An 18868-nucleotide genomic window follows, 5' to 3' on the forward strand; every position below is an offset into this window, starting at 1 on the left:
TAATGCAGGACCGGACCAATTGAGGAGCAACTTACTCCTTCTTTTCTGGTCCACGGACCCCTCGCAGGGCTTGCACCCAAACCTTTTTTAAAAAAAGTCAAGCGACGACGGCTTTACGGTTTCTTACCAGGGCAGAGGCAAATCGTCAGACGCTGCCTCACCTCTGCCGCTACGGTCACGCTGCTCCCAGGGCAGAGGTGAGGCAGCGTCTGACGATTTGCCTCTGCCCTGGTAAGAAACCGTAAAGCCGTCGTCGCTTGACTTTTTTTAAAAAAAGTTTGGGTGCAAGCCCTGCGAGGGGTCCGTGGACCAGAAAAGAAGGAGTAAGTTGCTCCTCAATTGGTCCGGTCCTGCATTAAGTTGATGCGGACTTAGGACCCCCTTCATTCTCAAAACGAAAATTGACGGTGCTGTATAGTCTTTACAGCTCTGCTTCCATAAAAAAAAAATGAATGTATGCGTCGATATGTGACAATGGAAGAAACTTGGCTCCATTATTTCACACCAGAATCAAAATGATCATCATCTAAGTGGACTGCATTTGGTGAATCGAATCCACAGCGTGCAAAGACGTAAGAATCGGCTAAGGTTATGGCATCTTGAGAAGGGAAAAAGACATCAATAGCGACTATTATATACTATTATTAGAGCATTTGAAGGATGATATCGCGGAAAAATGGCTCCATTTGAAGAAAAAGAAAGTGCTGTTTCATCAAGACAATGCACCATGTAACAAATCAATGAAAAGTATGGCAAAATTGCATGAATTGGACTTCAACTGCTTCCACATCCATCGTATTCTCTAGATTTGGCCCGCAGCAACTTGTTCATGTTCTCAGGCCTGAAAAGAATGCTCGCTTGAGAGAAATTTAGCGGCAATGAAGAGGTAATCGCCGGGGCTAAGGACAAATCGTACTATAAAAATGGTATCGAAAAATTGCATGATCGCTAGAATCGTTGTGTCCCCCTTCGAAGGCAGCTATATTGATTTTTCTATGTTAGCCTACGAATATTCCTGATAACGATGTAAGAACATACATCAAAGATATTGAATAATCAGTTTAAATCATAATTCATTAAAATCAGAAATATTAGAATCACATTGAAACATGATACCAATGTAAACATCTTCTATACTTGTGCAAACATCCTCCAACTAAAAAGCTAAGATCGTAGAATGAGTCACCACCTTATCTCAAACTTGATATGAATCATCAATCCGAATCAATTAGAACAATAAAAAAACTACATGATCAGCAGAATTAAAGATAGATATCAAATAACCGAATATGCAAAATGCATTATCAGCATTTTGCATCCTTTTTTTTAGAAACTATAAATATAGAGTAATATTCTAGAGCTTATCTTTCTTAAAATCTTCAGTCGTTTAACACGGAGTCTTTCTTTAGCAGTCTTTCTTAAACTAAGAATTAATAAGTGAATTTGTACAAGTGTAATAAGTATAAAAAAAGTGTTTGTAATAAAAGAACTGAAAGGTTTGATAGAGCAGTCTCGTGGAAGAGATTTAACCCCAATTTTTGTTTATTGTAATGCATATATTACATCGAGTAATATAACTAGCGCGTCCATAGCAAACCGAAATGGTGAATTGAAATGTGCATAAATATACCAATACTCCCAATTCAGAAATATTAATACGTATTTATGGTGTATTTCATAAGTGGCAATTGGCTGACATAACAACACTCATTTATCTATCTGATGTCCGAGGCAGACACAGTCATTTCTCTAACACAAGTAGAGATGCTTGTCTGTAATTGTGGTTTCCCTGAAACTAACGAATGTTTATTTGAAACAAAGGTTTGTTTCGAAACAGGCACAGACATTTGTCTAATAGTGTTTTTAATACGCATATCCTGCCAGTACCCCAGGCAATTTTCTGTCATGCTGTGTCGTTCTGAGTGGGCGTTGGCTTTAAATAGTACATTTCAATCAGATCATCCTGAAGAAATAAATAACATACCAATAGCAACCTACAAAATAATGCTCCAAACCAATTCCAAAGTGCAGGTTTGTTGTAATTACTTTCACTTCATTCTACTGTTGCAAATAATGAGGTTGCAGCCATAATTGTAAGTTACAAGAACATTATGCTTCTGTCTCTCAATCCTGTAAAAAGACCAAAACGGAATCAGTACCTATCTAGGAATTTAACGCCTCTTATGTGATTATATATTCTATTCTCTCGAGCGATCCATTATAACTGATGAAAAATATCGTTCATTCCACATTACTAAAGGAAGCTATCAACATCATCATCATCACAATCATCATCATCAACGGCATAACAACCGGTATCCGCTCTAGGCCTGCGTCAATAAGGAACTCCAGACATCCCGGTTTTGCGCCGAGGTCCACCAATTCGATATCCCGAAAAACTGTCTGGCGTCCTGACCTACGCCATCGCTCTATCTCAGGCAGTGTCTGCCTCGTCTTCTTTTTCTACCATCAAGCACCGAAAAGCATCCTCAATATCATTTCTTCAAACTCATCTCAATTGGAAGTCATACAAATATACACTTTATTAAACAACTAGATAAGGCAATCACCACTGAAAATCAAGGATTGTGATTACATTTTGCTCAACTCGGATTTCATTATTACTCGGCCGTTACAAACGAACTGCATCTAGCTTACCATCTGAAAGATGTCTCTGCAGCCACTAAAAGGTATAATTTTCCGCTGTAATTACATCGTAGTAGCATGTCCATGATTCCACGGTTAATTTTTCCTTTGACAGTTGTTCAATACGCGATGCGGAAAAATGTCAAAATATGCTGAAATATGACGGATCCGTGGGTGGTTCGCGATGGTGAAAATTCCATAAACTCGGAATTAACGGTCGATTCGGAAGCTGAAAATACAAACGGAGTTGGTTTCGAGGACGATTTCACGTCAACTGAACGTAATTCATCTGCGAATCAAATACAAAATTTGCCGGACTCGCAACAATATTTGGAATCGCTCGGTAAACAAACATTTTCCATTCCAAAGTCTTTCCGTTATCTTTCCATTTATCCCGAATTTTCGGCAGAAAAGAAACTGAAACGGTTGAAACGGGATCCTAACATTCTGCGGCAATTGGCGGCCAAGCGGGAGGAGTTTATCGGCAACCTCCTGAACGATAATCTGTTCATCAACCGAGATGACGAGCTCGCACTAGACGCTCCCATTGTCACGGGAGAGTCTGCAGTGCATGAAATCTATCGTCACCTGAGACCGGTGCAACCTTTGAACGTTGGCGAGACAGTTAACATTGTGCATTACGATCAGCTGGAGGAGCAACGCGTCCAGGACGAAGGATTGTCGGAGGACAGTGAAACAGCAAGTCGATAGGGAGTTAGGGGCAGTATAGGCAATATAAGGACTTCTGTAAGTATGCCGTTTTCTAAGAGGTTTTATAATGAATAATAATTCTTTTGTATAACGGTATTATCTCTTTTTCGATGCATGCAGAAAGCTTCTAGCGGGGTCAGATTATAGAAGTTGAGCTTTCTAGACTCCCATCCCTCCTGGGAAACCTAGACGTGTGCCGACATACATTTTCATTTCGTAATATACATAATAATATAAAAGTCTCTCATGACGCATCATATCTAAGTGTTTATGAAAATTCGGGAGCATTTATCTGATAAGTGGGCGACTTGATGTTATGGTTGACCTAGCTTTACACATTTCATATGAAATGGTGAGGGCGAAGTGAGATTACTAATCTATCTAGCATACTCGATTACATGCACCAACAATAGAGCAGCATAATGACCCACCGGGGAACCTTGACCCTTAACCTGTTAATCCAACCCTCGTTGCCCACTTTTCAGATCCAGAAAAGAGGAAGCTATATCGTATTCTTCAAAATAAAGTAGTGCGTTTTCTAACAATAATAATAAAATAATCGTTGGCGCAAAAATCCATATTGGATCAGGGCCTTGAAGTGTGTTAGAGCACTTCATTCAAGACCTTAACGGTACACTACAGTAGACTGTAGGAGGCAGAATGTGGTCAGCATTGCGCTCGCCTGAGATTATTACCCTGATTTGACTCAGGTACTCATTCACAGCTGAGTCGACTGGTATCCGACGTCAAATCACGATTCAAATCCCACCACCAGCAGTGAGTTTTGAACCGCGACCTTCCGTACGACAGCCTTGTGCTCTAACCACTCAGCTATTCGGACACTTTTCTAACAATAGGAAGAAAATAAATACAAGAATACAAGTTCTCAGAAAGGTATTATTCCCCGGCAGATATGATTATTCATATATGCAGGCAATGAATTTGCATATTTTATGGTTGTTGAAGCTTACTATTATCTTCGCTGACCGCATCAATCACTCTTTACCGCTTACGTGGTACAAACAGGACAACCCGATGCCAAGAAACACGTCGTCTAGGAACTACCCGACACAGCCTTGTAATATGCCTGCCGATGTCTATATCGCCATTGTGGGGGGTCTTAAAGATCATTTTGGTGAAAGGCAGATGGTGAGACTGTTTTCGCTTTTGCAAGCACTCTAGAACTTATGTTTGTTAATACAGTAGAACCTCAATAATTCGTATCTTGAAGGAATTAACAGTTTGGATTCCACTACACATGATTCATCGAACTGTTGCCTCATTTCCTACATTTTTTAGTGGGAGCAGTAATGTTGCGTTTGCATCTGACGGACAGAAATCGCGACTAATGTAAACGGTGAAGAATTTATATCAGAAATATATATTTCTATGGCCAGCTATGTGTGTCAACACTTCTATAAGTGTAGACATAGATTACATCCAAATTCAAAGTCTGTTACACTCATCGCGGAAGTTGGTTGCTCGTCTAGTTTTCAGGATACAGAAATAAGTGTCACGTGAATATGGGTGAGAAAAAGAGTAGTTTAAAGTCGAGATCGTGGTATTGGATGTAACAAGCAGTTATTATAAAAATAGATTCCAGAAATAAAATGCCTCAAGAGAAATAGCGGAAGAATTTAGAACAGTGGTCAAAAAATACAGTGAAGTCCTTGAGGGTTTAACGTGAGCACCTGTCTGGACGACTTAATCCCACGGTCTTCTTAAGACACGGATTGATTTTGTGACCACAATCAGAGCCCCGCTGAGACAAGCAACAACGGTACCAGTCTATACCAAGTGCATGGCTTAGCATTCATACTGGTGGATGCAAGACATACGTAAATCTCTACCGAACTAAGGAGTACGGCACCCGTGTTGAAACGCAACACCACGCCGAGGCCCGAAGGTCTGTTCTCGCTTGAGCATAACTACAACCCCCATGAAGCTCCCTCTAGGAGGCCAACCGCAAACAACCGAGCTGTACTCACATAAAACGCGAGTTTGCTCGAAGTATAAGAGTCCAGGGGCTATCCCGGTTACCATGGCACCAGTATACCTCTGGTAAGGTTTCGTGACCAAATTGCACTTCAGATGAGTCCCTGTGCAGACTCGGGTCTGATCGCCCTGATTAGGCGTTGGGAACATTCGCCTACTGCATCACGGCCGGCAAGCCAAAGTGAGTACAGCGTCTCCCGGTGCCACCACTATGGAGGTTCTCCTCGGCCACTTGGTTTTGGTTTGGCCGACAGGGTTATTATTATTCTGTTAAGGGAAAGTCGCATCGCGTCCTTGAAGAACTATTGTGCCCCTTTTACTGGTTATAGTGTACCTGTTGATCATAGTATCTCAAGCAGGGCTGTAACCGTTAGGAACTTTAGTATGTTCCCCACTTCCAGATGTTTCAGCTTTGCATCTGGTATTAAGTGTTCTCGCAGATGTATCGACCTACTTTGCACAGGTGCCGGACACTGTCCCAGGACGTGTATAGAGGTTTCGTCCTCCTCCTCACAAAACCTGCAGGCAGTGTCCGTAGATATCCCTAGCTTCCCTAGGTGATAATTCAGCCAACAATGACCAGTGAGAATTCCCACTATGATTCGGAGGTTCTTTTTGGTAAGGTTTAAGCAATCCTTTGTACGCATGGGTTCGTATCCCCCAATAAGCACCCTGGACTGCTCCATCCCTGGTAGGCCCGCCCAATATAGTTCCCTCAACCGTTTCTCTTCGTTTCTTAGATTCATAGTCATGAAACCGTTTCCGATTCCACAGAAGGGTTCTGGCCCGTGTAAAGGCATCCCTGCTCCCTTCTTGGCCAGTTCGTCCGCTGCCTCATTGCCTTCCAACTCAGCATGGCCTGGAACCCAAAGTATCCAGACCTTGTTGGACGAGCCGAGTGTATTCAGTCTCTCAAGGCATTCCCATACCAGTTTAGAGTTCACCTGGTTGGACCTAAGTGCCTTGATCGCTGCTTGGCTATCGGTGAGAATAGCTATGTTCTGCCCCCTGTAGTTCCTTTGCAGATTAAAGGAGGCACATTTGTCTATGGCGTAAATTTCCGCCTGGAATATGCTAGTGTACCTGCCCATTGGCTCAAAGTGCATTTTCCTTGGACCAATGACACCGGCACCCGCTCCCTCTACTGTGAGGGATCCGTCAGTGTACCAAGTAATCAGTTGCTGGTTTAAGCCGTATGTCGGCTTAAACTAGGCGACAGGGTTGCCGCCCCGTCTTCCTCACCGCTACCTCTGAGCACCGACCAAAAAATACAAAGCAAAACTCATAACTATATTTTATAGTGAATTTAAAAATGCAGAAATACGAGGTCCGAAATTTCAAAGTGGTTCTATATAGCGAAGAAACTTCCCTTAGCTGCTTCCAAAATATTCTTTATACTTCGGCGCTTCAGGAAGGAACATTTTTGTGTTGTTTTTTATGCGAGAAACCATGAGTACACGATATTTCCTCTTGTACATTCAATTATGCATTATGTTCTGGAAACAACTGTATTGATAACAGTCCACTTTCGTCAATATCTGGTTTCAAAATGAAAGTTGAATATTCTTTATTTAAACAGACCAAAGTGTCTGAAAAAGACATCACAGAGGTTGTTATTTTTGGGTGCAATCGGTTACACTTGGGGCATTATATACTTAAGGTCAGGCAATGCATTAAACACAGCAGATTAAGTTATTCGAAGAAATTTAAGTTGCTAAGCAGAGATGTCATCACTGCGAAGGTGATCAAAATCGGGCCCGTCATCCGCCACCTCGTTGTGAAGAGAAAAACTCCGGTTGATATTTTTATTGAAATTGAAACTGTTGATGAGGGTTCCCCACTACACGTCTAAAATGTTTGAAACCAAAAAATAACCTCTGCAGTGGCATCACACTTTTTCGCCTTTGTCAGAAAAAAAAATGAAACCATAATTTCAGGGGAAAATTATGGCATCCATGTTTTAGGACCATAAAAGAATAATTTCGATTGAATATTGATTGATGACTCTACAAAAATGGAAAAGGGCAATTCAGAATAAAATGAGGGCTATGCTGACATAACGAGTCTGTTTGCAGCACGACAGTACCAGATCTCATACGGCGAACGCCATAAGGCAACTTCTGGACTGAACCATTGGCGATTTCGCCCTGTAAGTTGAGGTTTAACAATACACTCAAAGTCTTTTGTGTTTGTCGTAAGAGGCGAGTAAAAAGGATAGAAATTTGTGGGCTAGCAACCTGCAAATTTTAAAATTTTACTACTAACGAAACGTCAATAACGCCTCGGATAGATAGGGAATGACCTCACAGCAACGACCTTCATCTTCTGGATATGCGTAATAAAAGAGAAGCTGACATCAGCTTTGAAAGGGATTGCCATCACCATCTGATGGTTGCTTGCGTGTTACGTATGTCACCAGTCGCAGGGTTGGAGAGCTGCGACTACTTGCTGACCGAACGGCAGATATACTGAGTAACCCGCCTGAGAATATCGATGAGCATTGGAGCGCCATCAAAAGCGCTCTTTTCTCATGTGCTACACAAGTCGTCGGCTACATCCCGAAGGGGATGGATCTGGCTAACTGTGGAATCGTGGAAGAGGACTCCAATACCGAGCAAAATTCCGAGAAGTTCAGTGTAATGTATGCCGCGACAAAGACTTTGCTATTGCGCTAGTCAGGAAAGCAAAAAATTCCACAGTTCGCAATAATTTCAAGAATGTATACCACATCACGAAAGACCTTGCACTTGGCCGTAAATCTTTCGATGGTCCCGTGAAGGACGTCAACAGTCGACTTCCTATCCTCAATGATGAACAATTGCAGAGGTGGGAAAAACCACGACGGTTCTTAACTGTATCATATCCGGTGAAGTTCCTCCTCTTGTAGATCAAATGGCTAGTCACTGTAACATGCGGATATGGACTTTTCCTCCAAGTAGAAAATGAATTATTTCGACCATCTATGCTCTCAAACGCAGTAAAGTCGCTGGGTTTAACGATCTCCCCACAGAGTTATTTATCGCTGCACCTGCAAATACTGCTGATCCGCTGCTTTGGCTTGAACAGAAACTTGGAAATCCGAGACCTTTCCCAGAGAGTGGAAGAAAGAAATGATCGTCAAGATTCTAAAGAAGCGGACCTGTTTTGAGTGTGAAAATTGCAGGGTCATCTGCGTGCTCCCTGCCCTTGCAAAGGTACTAGCTAGAATAATTCTGAAACGCATCAAAGAACATCTCGAAAGCTTGATCGACAAAGAGCAGGCTGGTTTCCGCTCGGAATCCTCCTGTATTTTGAAACAGTACGCAAAGTTTAGATCTTCGTTTCACCTTTCGATAGCGTGATCAGGGATTGTATGCATTGCATTCTAGAGAAACTAATAGCTATGATCAGAGCTGCATATGATGGTGGAAAATGTCACATGTTATACCGAGACAAAACCTCTGAGGTTTTTGAAGTCCAAAGCGGAGTCCGCGTCGATCATTCATATCTAGGAAGCGTAGTTTCTGCGGACGGTGACACCGCACTGGATGTTGGTCGACGCATTAACAGCACTAGATCCGCTTACGCTACACTATATAAAATCTGCAAATGCAGTTATCTCAGCACCAAGATCAGACCGTTGAGACTGTTCTGTGCTAGTGTTCTTTCTGTGTTGCTATATGGGAGTAGCACATGGAAGGTCAACTCCATTGTTATCTGAAAGCTCCAAGCTTCCGTCAATACCTGTCTGCGATGTGTCATCGGAGCGCGCTGGCCTGACACTATCTCAAACGAAAAACTTGTTCGGCGCACAGGCCTACCAATCATACGCACTGTGACCGGAAAACGGAAGTGGCGTGGATAGGTTGCACATTAAGGAGGAGCAACAGTTGCATTGCGAGTTACGTCATACTGGGCGCAGAACAGTAGAAGAGCAGTGCGAGCATCTTGGGAAGTCGTTGGGGAGCTGAAGGGCATTTCAGGTACCCGCGAGGTAGGTGTGGTTGACGCGCTATACTCCACCAAAGGGGTAAATGGCAACCATATCTGTTCACTTCGCGCCATGGTATTTATATCGTCCGTATATGTGATGATTCGGCAGAACTTATAGAGCAGCGTGCCTTTTGCGTCCACAGGTAACTTTCGTACAACCTGCTCTCCAGTGCCAGATTGAGCAGTAAAGGTACCAGGCATTTTAATCGGACGTTTGTCTCAAACCCGTCTGTCAGTCTACTATTGACTATTTTTATGAAAACATCATGCTGGTCCCAAGCTCAGGTAAAGAAGGAGGATTTGTGGCAACATATCTCCTCAGTACAAGAACCAGTGATTGAGGAAAGTGAAAGAAAATTAGAGGTAGACGCCCAGCTTAGTTGGGATCACTTCACCATACTACATCCTGCTTGATCATACCGATTCGTCAAGGAGGTGTAATTCAATTGACCTGATCCTCCGTCAAAAAGCCAAAAACCATGAACAGAAACAGGATTGATACTACGGAAACGACCTCGCAAATGAATGAAAAATTACGCTGTTCGATCCTGAAATGTTAGACCTCTAAATAAAACTAGTGCTTTCCAAGACCTACATCAAAAGACCAGAAAGAAATTAAAAACTATTTTTCCAATATATAGAAATGTGTTATATAAAGCTGAGCTTAAAATCGCCGCCATGTTGTATGTCACTTGTAAACAAAAACCCAAAACCCAAACTTATGTTTTATATAACTGAATACAAACCTAAAACATTTCAAGCAATCATAAGTCTTCAATTAACATATAAATCCGATACTAGAGTTTCTTAAGGGAGAGGTACGAATTACAAATTCTTTAGACCAACACCTAACCCGATCAACTACATAAAGTACAAAGTAAAGTAAATCTATAATTTAAAAAGCCAAAAACCTCTTCTAAAAACATGTTAGAGAACTTTTGTGTGTCCTCTAAATCTTCCGATTTCTTGGCTATTATTAAAATTAGACGTTTTCTTGAAATTCTGACTGCATGATTTATGATTTTAAAATTGTTATAAAGAAAGAAATTTATAGTGTTTGGATAAGCATGTCTGCATGTTTCCAATTATCGTGTTTATTTCTTACATACCTGCAGCCTTTTCCTCTAAAATTTAACATATGAAAAAACGCTACAATTTTTCAAAATGCGAATATGGAAGAAATCGAATATTCATTTTATAATTTCAGAAATTTATGGATTCGCAATTTGGAGAAGTTTTCATATTCTTAACAAAATTGGCATGGCGATGTCGAGTTACAATTCCTGTTTTCGTTACTGCAGTTCTAATGGCTATGGACATTCGATTACAGGTTGAAATTAATATACAAACTGGGCTTGTGGTAAATATTTATTAGCTAAATAGAATTGAAGACCAGAAAGATTATAATTTTCGTATTAACACAGGGTGCTGATGTAGATGAAATTGATGATGACGATTCGGAGGATGAATGGGAAACGACAGACTCAGATTCTGAAACAGATGCTTCATCTTACTCATAAGTTTTTTTGTTACTTGGTTACTTAGGTTTGTCACAAATTATGTAAACTGTATATGATCGAGATATATTGTTCATTAGTATTAGGATTATCGTCATATTTTTAAGATTAAAAAATTCAATGTTGTAAGGGAATGAAAAAAAGGTGTTTTTATCATTGTTGACTTATTGTTACCTCCAAATGTAAAAGTGTAATCTGGCTATCTACCCTAGGGCGGAGCAGTGGTATTAACGAAAAAAACCTTTTCGGAGATCGCTGTTTCAGTCGGCCTTTTAGTCCTGTCCAGTTGGCTTTGATGTTCAAGCCAAACTTAGCTAGCGAGTACATGACGATACCATCGAACATGCATCTCCTGCATTTCCTCCACGTTGCACTGGATGGAGGAATTTCATAGCGTAATTCGCCGCTCGTTGATAGCATTGATTCCAGATACCCTAGAAAAAGACGTCCACTGCGCGAACGATTGGCGTGTGAGATTCGCATCCACTAAAAACTACCCCCCCCTCAAGCGTGGGACTACTATTTAGGCATTAGTTCGTGTGATGGGTTTGCTTTTAGGCACCTGTGCGTCTGTTCCTCTTTGCTTGCCTCCTTTCTTCCTTCAGCAACTCCTGCTGTATTTTTACGGTTGCGGAGGTTACGATTTCCTCCGCAGTTCCCTTCAACCTCAGCATCTCCGCGACTATATTCCCCGGGCTTATGCTCCTGCCCCCTCCAGCGCTTAGTTCAGATTCCTCCTCTCCATTGCGAACCTTGGGCAGTGAAAAATTATATGCTCTGGATCCTCCGGTATACACCGCATCTAGGACAATTTGGTGAACCATCCAACCTGAAGCAATGCATGCCATGCTTTCGCTCAAGCCACACCCCAATGTTGGGAACGAGCTTGTGCGTCTAGCGATCTTGGGTAGACTAGTCCCATCTATGTTTCCAGAGATCATTCAACTCTGACCTTGCCACATTCCTGCGTTCTGTGTGCCTTCCATACGTCTTGCATAGTACAACACATTCATTTCTTTCGCCAGAATGTCGAATGTGGTTTAAAAGTGCTGCAAACGTACAAAGCCATAAGCTGGTAAGCCGAACTCACCTGCTTCCGTCTCTGAGAGTTTTCAAAAGCACACATGTGACTCCGCTGCGCCGATGTACTCTTTGGAGTCCTATACGAGAGAGTCCTTTCCCTTTAATTCGGTTCTAGTTGACAGGGTTAAATGCGTTTTTAACATACAATGCCAGCACGGTACAACAGCCGCTTAGAGACCAGCGCGCCTTTTCTCATTTACCACCATGGGCACACCGAAAACCATACTGGCATTCCGATATGGTGAGGAAACAGAGTGGCAACAATCTCTTTGCGTGGTCCGTGTGGTCTTTGATCCAAATGTCGCCGCCGCTATTTCAATATGGCTCACTAATTATAGCCACAGTAATGTTTATCTCGGGGATTGTTTGCGAGACTAGGTCCTGCGGTGCCTGTGAGTGCTTGAGGTTGATTTGATTGCTCCGCATCTCCCGCATTGCTTCGACCTGTCATTTGAACTGGTGCATGCTTTCGCAATTTGACTGAAGCCGAGTGGTGGCTATATTGGTCTTGGCGGCAGCTTCAGTCGTCCTCCTCATGAGCTCCACTTTTTTGGAAGTTGGGCCCCCAGATTGGTCGCTGTATCCTACATCATACATATTTGGCGTCAAGATTTCTTTCTCTTCGTATACTCCCGCTGCACACTCCCCATGGGGGTAGCGCTTTTGATCGCAGTTGATGCCTGTATGGGCGGGGATCTGCGAACAACCGAGCCACTTCTGAATGGGTTCATCGATGAAGCTGTTTCTAGTCCCTCGCGCGCGCTTGTAACATTAGATGGCACAGAAGTCAAGGTTCCCGCTACTGATGCACTGTGGTCGTTGGATATCGACGGCCGAGAGCTCGCTTGCCAACTTCCAAAAACCGTCGGCACTCGGTTTCTGAAGCCCTGTATCGTAATCGTCTTCTGTTCCTCCATGTTTGCTTTTATTTCTGGGTAGCTTTACCTACGTCCACTTATCCGCGCTTGATTGACGATTTGGCAACTCCACCGAGCAGGTTGCTGTGACTAATAATAAAAGTACCTGTTTGATGGGGGTCGGTTGATTTACTTATATATCAGCTATACGAGATCTGTTTTGTTGTGAGCCGCTTGCTTCGTAAACACCGACAGAGGCACGGAACAGCTGGCGGTAACTCAAGTTTGCCCTAGAAACGTTGTTCGGGTATTGGGATCATTTCTCAAAGGCATGCATTTATGAATAGATGCGAAATAGGATGCAATAATCTCCGAATCAACTGAGATTTGCGATGATAATTTTCGAAGGGTTGTTGGTTTGGTGGAGCGTTCTTAGTGTGTAGTAATCATTTATATTTACATACATATATAACAAGAGGTTGAAGAAACAAAACGCATTTTGCTCATATTTGTCGATTGTATGAAGTCGTGAATAATGAGTTCGTAGTATGTGGGCTGAAGAGTGTAACATAAATAGGAACAACCTGAATCTGCTTTTGTGGAAGGGGATGAATTCCCTGTCACTAAAAGCCAGGCAAAGGTTATTGTGCCTTCTGCAGGACATTCAGTTTTCCTTCAGGAGAAATAAAAGGTCGTCTGCATCCTCCATCGGAAAGGCCCCCAGCCCAGGCCAGCAAGCCGGTAACAGTTTGACGTACGAACACCTAGCGGCTGCTCGGTAGTTTAAAGGTCTCTGACACCGTGTAGATCAGGTACTTCTCCGCAACTCTACTAACCATTTCGAACCATTGGAGCGCCGAAGGATAATGATAGATCATTGCAAGGAAAAAGCACGGGGATGGTGGGAAATGTCGTGCCACGAAGAAACTGAAACTATATGTACTATAATCTGACTCTAGCCTCTTCAAAGACATCATGCAAGGATCCCTACTCAAAAAAGATTTGTTGAGAGTTAAAAAGCTTATTATACCATCTATGTACACTTAACCGGAAGCCGGGCATAGTCCTTACACACGAAGATTATGTGTTCGTTAGTTCAACGAGCCATGCAAGTGTTACATTTGTCCGAATCTATGTTTCCAAACTTTTTGTTAGCGAAAAATGGTCCTTTGACATGTGATATCGCCAAAAAGTCACCTTCCCACTCTTTATAAGAGTGTACCTGAATTGCCTTCAGAACATCTCCAGGGGAGAGTTCGGCCAAACCCAGAGTCTTGCGGCCCGCTACATGGGCGAGTTAATTTAATGAGTGTCCCGCGTGCGCTGGGCATAGAAGTTTTAAAGACTTAAAAAGAGGATCAGAAGCAAGGGCATGTTTTTTGCCTACTAGGTGATGCGATGGCGTCCTTTGTTTAAGTAATTTACAAGTATGGAGAGAGTCTGTAATGATAGCAATCTTCTTCTCACCCATCCTAAAAGTAACCTTGATGGCCTGTAGCACGGCAGAAAGTTCAGCCGCCAAAACCGAACTGACATCCAAGGAAAAGCGTAAGACTTGCGCATGAACGTAGCATCAGACGCCAGGACCAGAGAACCCCTTGATTTGAGACCTTCCACCGCCATGCCATACGCAGTTACCACTTGGGGTCTGCCGCAGATGGCCCCCAAATCATACGAGAGGATAACCTGAATCTTATTAGAGTTTGCGAGAATAACATTGGGAATTACAATGTCAAACAAGCTCTGGAATGACTTTTAGATCGAGGAGAGACCATTTTCAGTATCCGGGTTCTGAACCAGGATTTCTTTTCTTTAATTTAAGAAGATCTTTGGCTGCCAGGAGGGACCTTCTGAAACGGGGAGGCGGCTTGCTGGGCAAAGCAAAAATCTGGTGCAATGGGGTGGTTTTGATCATATATTAATTTCAATGAGCCGAGGTGTTAGCCTGCTTCTCTTGAAGGATATAGGTTGGGATTTGGTTATGTTGATTGGTAGGTCCAATTTTCGGGATTCGTAAACAACCGCATTTACCTGCCTTTGCAAATAGTTGGAAGTCGACGGAATGTGACATTATGTCGCTAAGGGTAGCCATATCAACCTTCTCATAGGCGTTTTTCACATCCCACACCACAGTCAACACGTGTTGGCCTTTACCTTTTGCTATCGAAATGTGTAAAAGCATATCATTGATGCAAGAAGACGTTGATTTGTCTGCCGAATAGGCATACCAGTTAGCAGGCAGATCTTTGCATTCTTCAATGAGATTATTGATACGAACCTTGATCATGGAGTTAAGCAGCTTGGCAAACACATTAATGAGAGCAATAGGGCGGTAACTGATCAAAAGTTCTAGGTCCTTAAGTGTTTTTTGGATGGGTACCACCCGAATAATAGACTAGTCCTCAGGAGTTGTCTGCAGCAGATGGGGTTAAGTGTCTGTAGCAGTGCAGAGAAACCCACGGACCACGAAAACCCTTCATGGATTTTCAGAAGGACTTGACAACTTTCGTCACAGATAAGTCAGACTAAATCTCATGCCAACGTTTTCGCTTCACCTTGCCTCCTCAAATAGGAGAAAATTTGCGGTGCTGGATCTAGCCCTGAATAGCCTATATGCGATTTGTTTCTTTTTAAAGCATAATTTAAGCTCCGGGGCCCACCACGCCTTCGGCTGGCCCATGTGATTAGTGCAAGGTTTAGTTGCATCAGCAATTTTCCTTTTCAAAGTGTTAGTAAGAGTAGTTATATTTGCTAGAGCCTCTAGTCACTGATCTGCGCCGTTAACCTATTCGAATCAGTCTTAGATTTAGAAGAAATATATAGCACCTGCATAGAGATGCAAATGAGAGTGTGGTAACTATTAGATATTATACCCATAATCGAATTCCACTGCCAACGATGACTAGTAGAATTAGCTAGAATCGAGCCCGATTAATTAGGCATAGACGGTGGGTTGAAAAAAATGGGTCTCCCATTATTAAGGAAGTTAAATGAGGAATTGAGGACAACATCCTCCAATCTCATCCCTTTGCCATTAGTGAAGTAGCCACCCAGATTTTTGGATCTAGCATTACGATCAACAGTGATGAGTACATTGTTATACTTCTCACAAAAAGTGAGAAGCCTACCAAAGGCCGTGTTGAACTCCTTGTTAGAGATACTGAGAGGGAGATAGACTGACATGATCACGAAATTAGAAGTAAGGTTGAGTGTTTCACCTATGACAATCTCATAATATGAAACATAGTTGACTTGGCGGAAACGAATGGATTTGTGGAACGCCAAAACGACGCCACCATAGCTGTCTTCCCAAAACTTTGCTATTCGATTAAAACCCGATATAAACTTTGAGGGTAAGAATATCGAAGTTGTTGCTATAAGCATCATATTCTATGTTTGATTTATTTGCTCTTAGGCTTTGAATATTATACTGAAGTAATTTGAATGATTTCTATCAAGGGGAATTAGGGGATCATACACCAAATCGGTTTGATTAAATGTCTTCACGATGTCAGAGACCTTACTCTTAAGTTCCTGATCATCTCATTTTATAACAAATTCATTGAACATTAGTAATATTTTGCTAATTTCTCTCTGGTACTTTGTCACTACAAGGTACAAAAGATTTTTATAGACAGGGGCGTTGGTTTGAAAACATTGGGAGGTGTTGTTGGTGGGGCCTGCTGCTGGGTCAAGGCCGGACTTCTCTTCTTTACAACTTTAGTATACTTGGCTGAGCCTCCGGCAAACTCTATTAGAGTCCAGAGTGGTGCTTTTTGTACTTGAGCTCCCTTTACTGGGAAGAGAGAGGAAAACCCATCATAGCTATCCGAACCTTGCAGTGAGCCATAATAATTGTTTCACTCCCGAGCAGCTTCCGTAACAGTTATCTTTCTAATTGAAGCAATTCCTACATTTTTTATATATTCCACCCATTTAGGGCATTTCCGATCCCTAGCGTTGTGAGATACCCCCACACAATAGACATTTGTTGACCTCACAGGCCCCTGACAAATTTTCTGCTGCACAATTAAGACAGGTTCGGGTTTTGATCGAATTTATCTTGATTTGGTTGAATATTGGTCTAATTGAATTATGTTTCGGGGTAATTATGAACACCTTACTTCACAGTATCTGGTACGGTCTACAACATGTTTCCGGTAATCGTGATTTATGAGTATGTATCATCACATCAAACCATCAAATTCGGTGTATATAATTATCACATATAGCCTGGAATAAATTTAAACCCTGGAAATTTAATAAAAGAAAAAATTGCCGCGGAGTGACTAGGCGAAAGAAAAGTAGTTTTTGGGGATATCCCAAAGTTTATGCATAGATTGGAGGGTGCTGATAGCTGGTAGTATTTGGAATATTTTAGTTGATTTTATCAGTTCAGCGCTTGTAATTCCCTCAATCGGTGTAAACGCGCTGTATACAATTTCTTTCCTACAGTTGTCGTTATCTAAAATTCGTTTATACTTTCCGCTAAATTCCTTGGTATTATTCAGGCAATAAATAATTAAATAATGAGAGAAACCAACAAATTTTCTCCCTACTCCTTCTAGCTCCGTGTAAGACTAAACTTTAAAAGAGACAACTCCACGTTATTTGCCCAGAAGATGCCGATGCAGGGTGAAAATCCCATAGCCCGCGTTTCATCAATATCTGAGATAAAAACAGCATCGGATGAGGATGCAATCTGTTGTGGATCTTCTCTAGGAGGAGTAGAAGCTAACAGCATTTTAGACAAAGACTGATCTCGGGGTTTTCAACTACAACATAACAACAACGGTGAAACATTAGTTTTGCCATCGGCTTCGAAAGAGACCAGCTCTTTGTGTGGATCTGCACCCAAAGAAATATAGTGATATCCTCCTAAAATCCAGTGATCCGGCTGTCGTCCAATAATGGGCAAACTTTCTTGCCCTTCAAATGACACAATTTCTCGAGAATATTTAGTGACTGCAGAAATGTGGAAGTGAATGAACATAAGGCACTGAGAGCTCTGTTGATGGGTATGGGCTGGGTAAGCGCGACATGCTGGAGCTCCGTCACGGTGAAAAAGTACAAGAAGTTCAGCGTAGCTTGGGTAGACAAAATGAATTGGGTAGTGATGAACACCACTACAATGGTAGAATAAGCAGAAGTTGAATAACCATTTTGCTACCATATAGCGTATCTTAAAAGAGCTTGCACATGGTCATACGTGGTTTTTCATTCAGAATGATGAATGGATGAACAGGTGGCAGGAGCACTTCTCGGTGACTTTCATTACAGACTGCTCCTTCAAACACATGTCAAATCTTTTCTGCGATCAATACTGCTATTCAAGCGTAGCAGCGCCCCTGTGGAACTGTTCGCTATGGTTCCTGTAGCTCTTGGAATTCCCGGGTCTTTCCCACAGAGTGAAAAAAGGGAATCATCGTTACGAATCTGGAATTCTGTTCGGAAAAGGAGCATTCTTCAGAAGGTAATGACTATTATGAGTACGGCATATGGTGGCGCAAAATCAAAGTTCTCATTTGCTTATCATATTCATCATACTCTTTCTATCTCCGATAACGGGGGAGAATATCGATGACATCGATCAATTTATATAACTAGGAAGCGTTGTTTCTGCCGACGCGATATCGAACTTGATGTGACTGGACGTTTTCATCATCATGAACGGCGCAACAACCGGTACCCGGTCTAGGCCTGCCTTAATAAGGAACTCCAGACATCCCGGGTTTGCGCCGAGGTTCACCAATTCGATATCCCTAAAAGCTCTCTGGCGTCCTGACCTACGCCATCGCTCCATTTCAGCCAGCGTCTGCCTCGTCGTCTTTTCCTACCATAGATTGCCCTTATAGACCGTCCGGGTGGGATCATCCTCATCCATACGGATTAAGTGACCCGCCCACCGTAACCTATTGAGCTGGATTTTATCACAACCTGACGGTCATGGTATCGCTCATAGATTTCGCCGTTATGTAGGCTACGGAATCGTCAATCCTCATGTAGGGGGCCAAAAATTCTGCGGTGGATTCTTCTCTCAAACGCGGCCAAGAGTTCGCAATTCTTCTTGTTAAGAACCCAAGTCTA

General features: G+C 42.3%; 1 protein-coding gene across 1 annotated transcript; it reads left to right on the forward strand.

The window, feature by feature from the left end:
- Nucleotides 1-2751: 2751 nt before the first annotated feature.
- On the forward strand, nucleotides 2752-10672 carry LOC119653004. Its single transcript, XM_038057432.1, has 3 exons — nucleotides 2752-2989; nucleotides 3056-3393; nucleotides 10532-10672. Exons 1-2 carry the CDS (start codon nucleotides 2806-2808, stop codon nucleotides 3355-3357), a joined length of 486 nt encoding a protein of 161 aa, XP_037913360.1. The 5' UTR covers nucleotides 2752-2805; the 3' UTR covers nucleotides 3358-3393; nucleotides 10532-10672.
- The last annotated feature ends 8196 nt before the right edge of the window (nucleotides 10673-18868 follow it).

Source organism: Hermetia illucens, chromosome 3 (genome assembly GCF_905115235.1).
Source record: "Hermetia illucens chromosome 3, iHerIll2.2.curated.20191125, whole genome shotgun sequence".
Taxonomy (NCBI): domain Eukaryota; kingdom Metazoa; phylum Arthropoda; class Insecta; order Diptera; family Stratiomyidae; genus Hermetia; species Hermetia illucens.

Excerpts from the sequence above, each read along its gene's own strand:
- LOC119653004 (XM_038057432.1), top strand. The coding sequence starts at position 2,806 with ATGACGGATCCGTGGGTGGTTCGCGATGGTGAAAATTCCATAAACTCG. Across the intron at positions 2,990-3,055 it reads ACAATATTTGGAATCGCTCG|AAAAGAAACTGAAACGGTTG; the intron begins GTAAACAAACAT and ends AATTTTCGGCAG.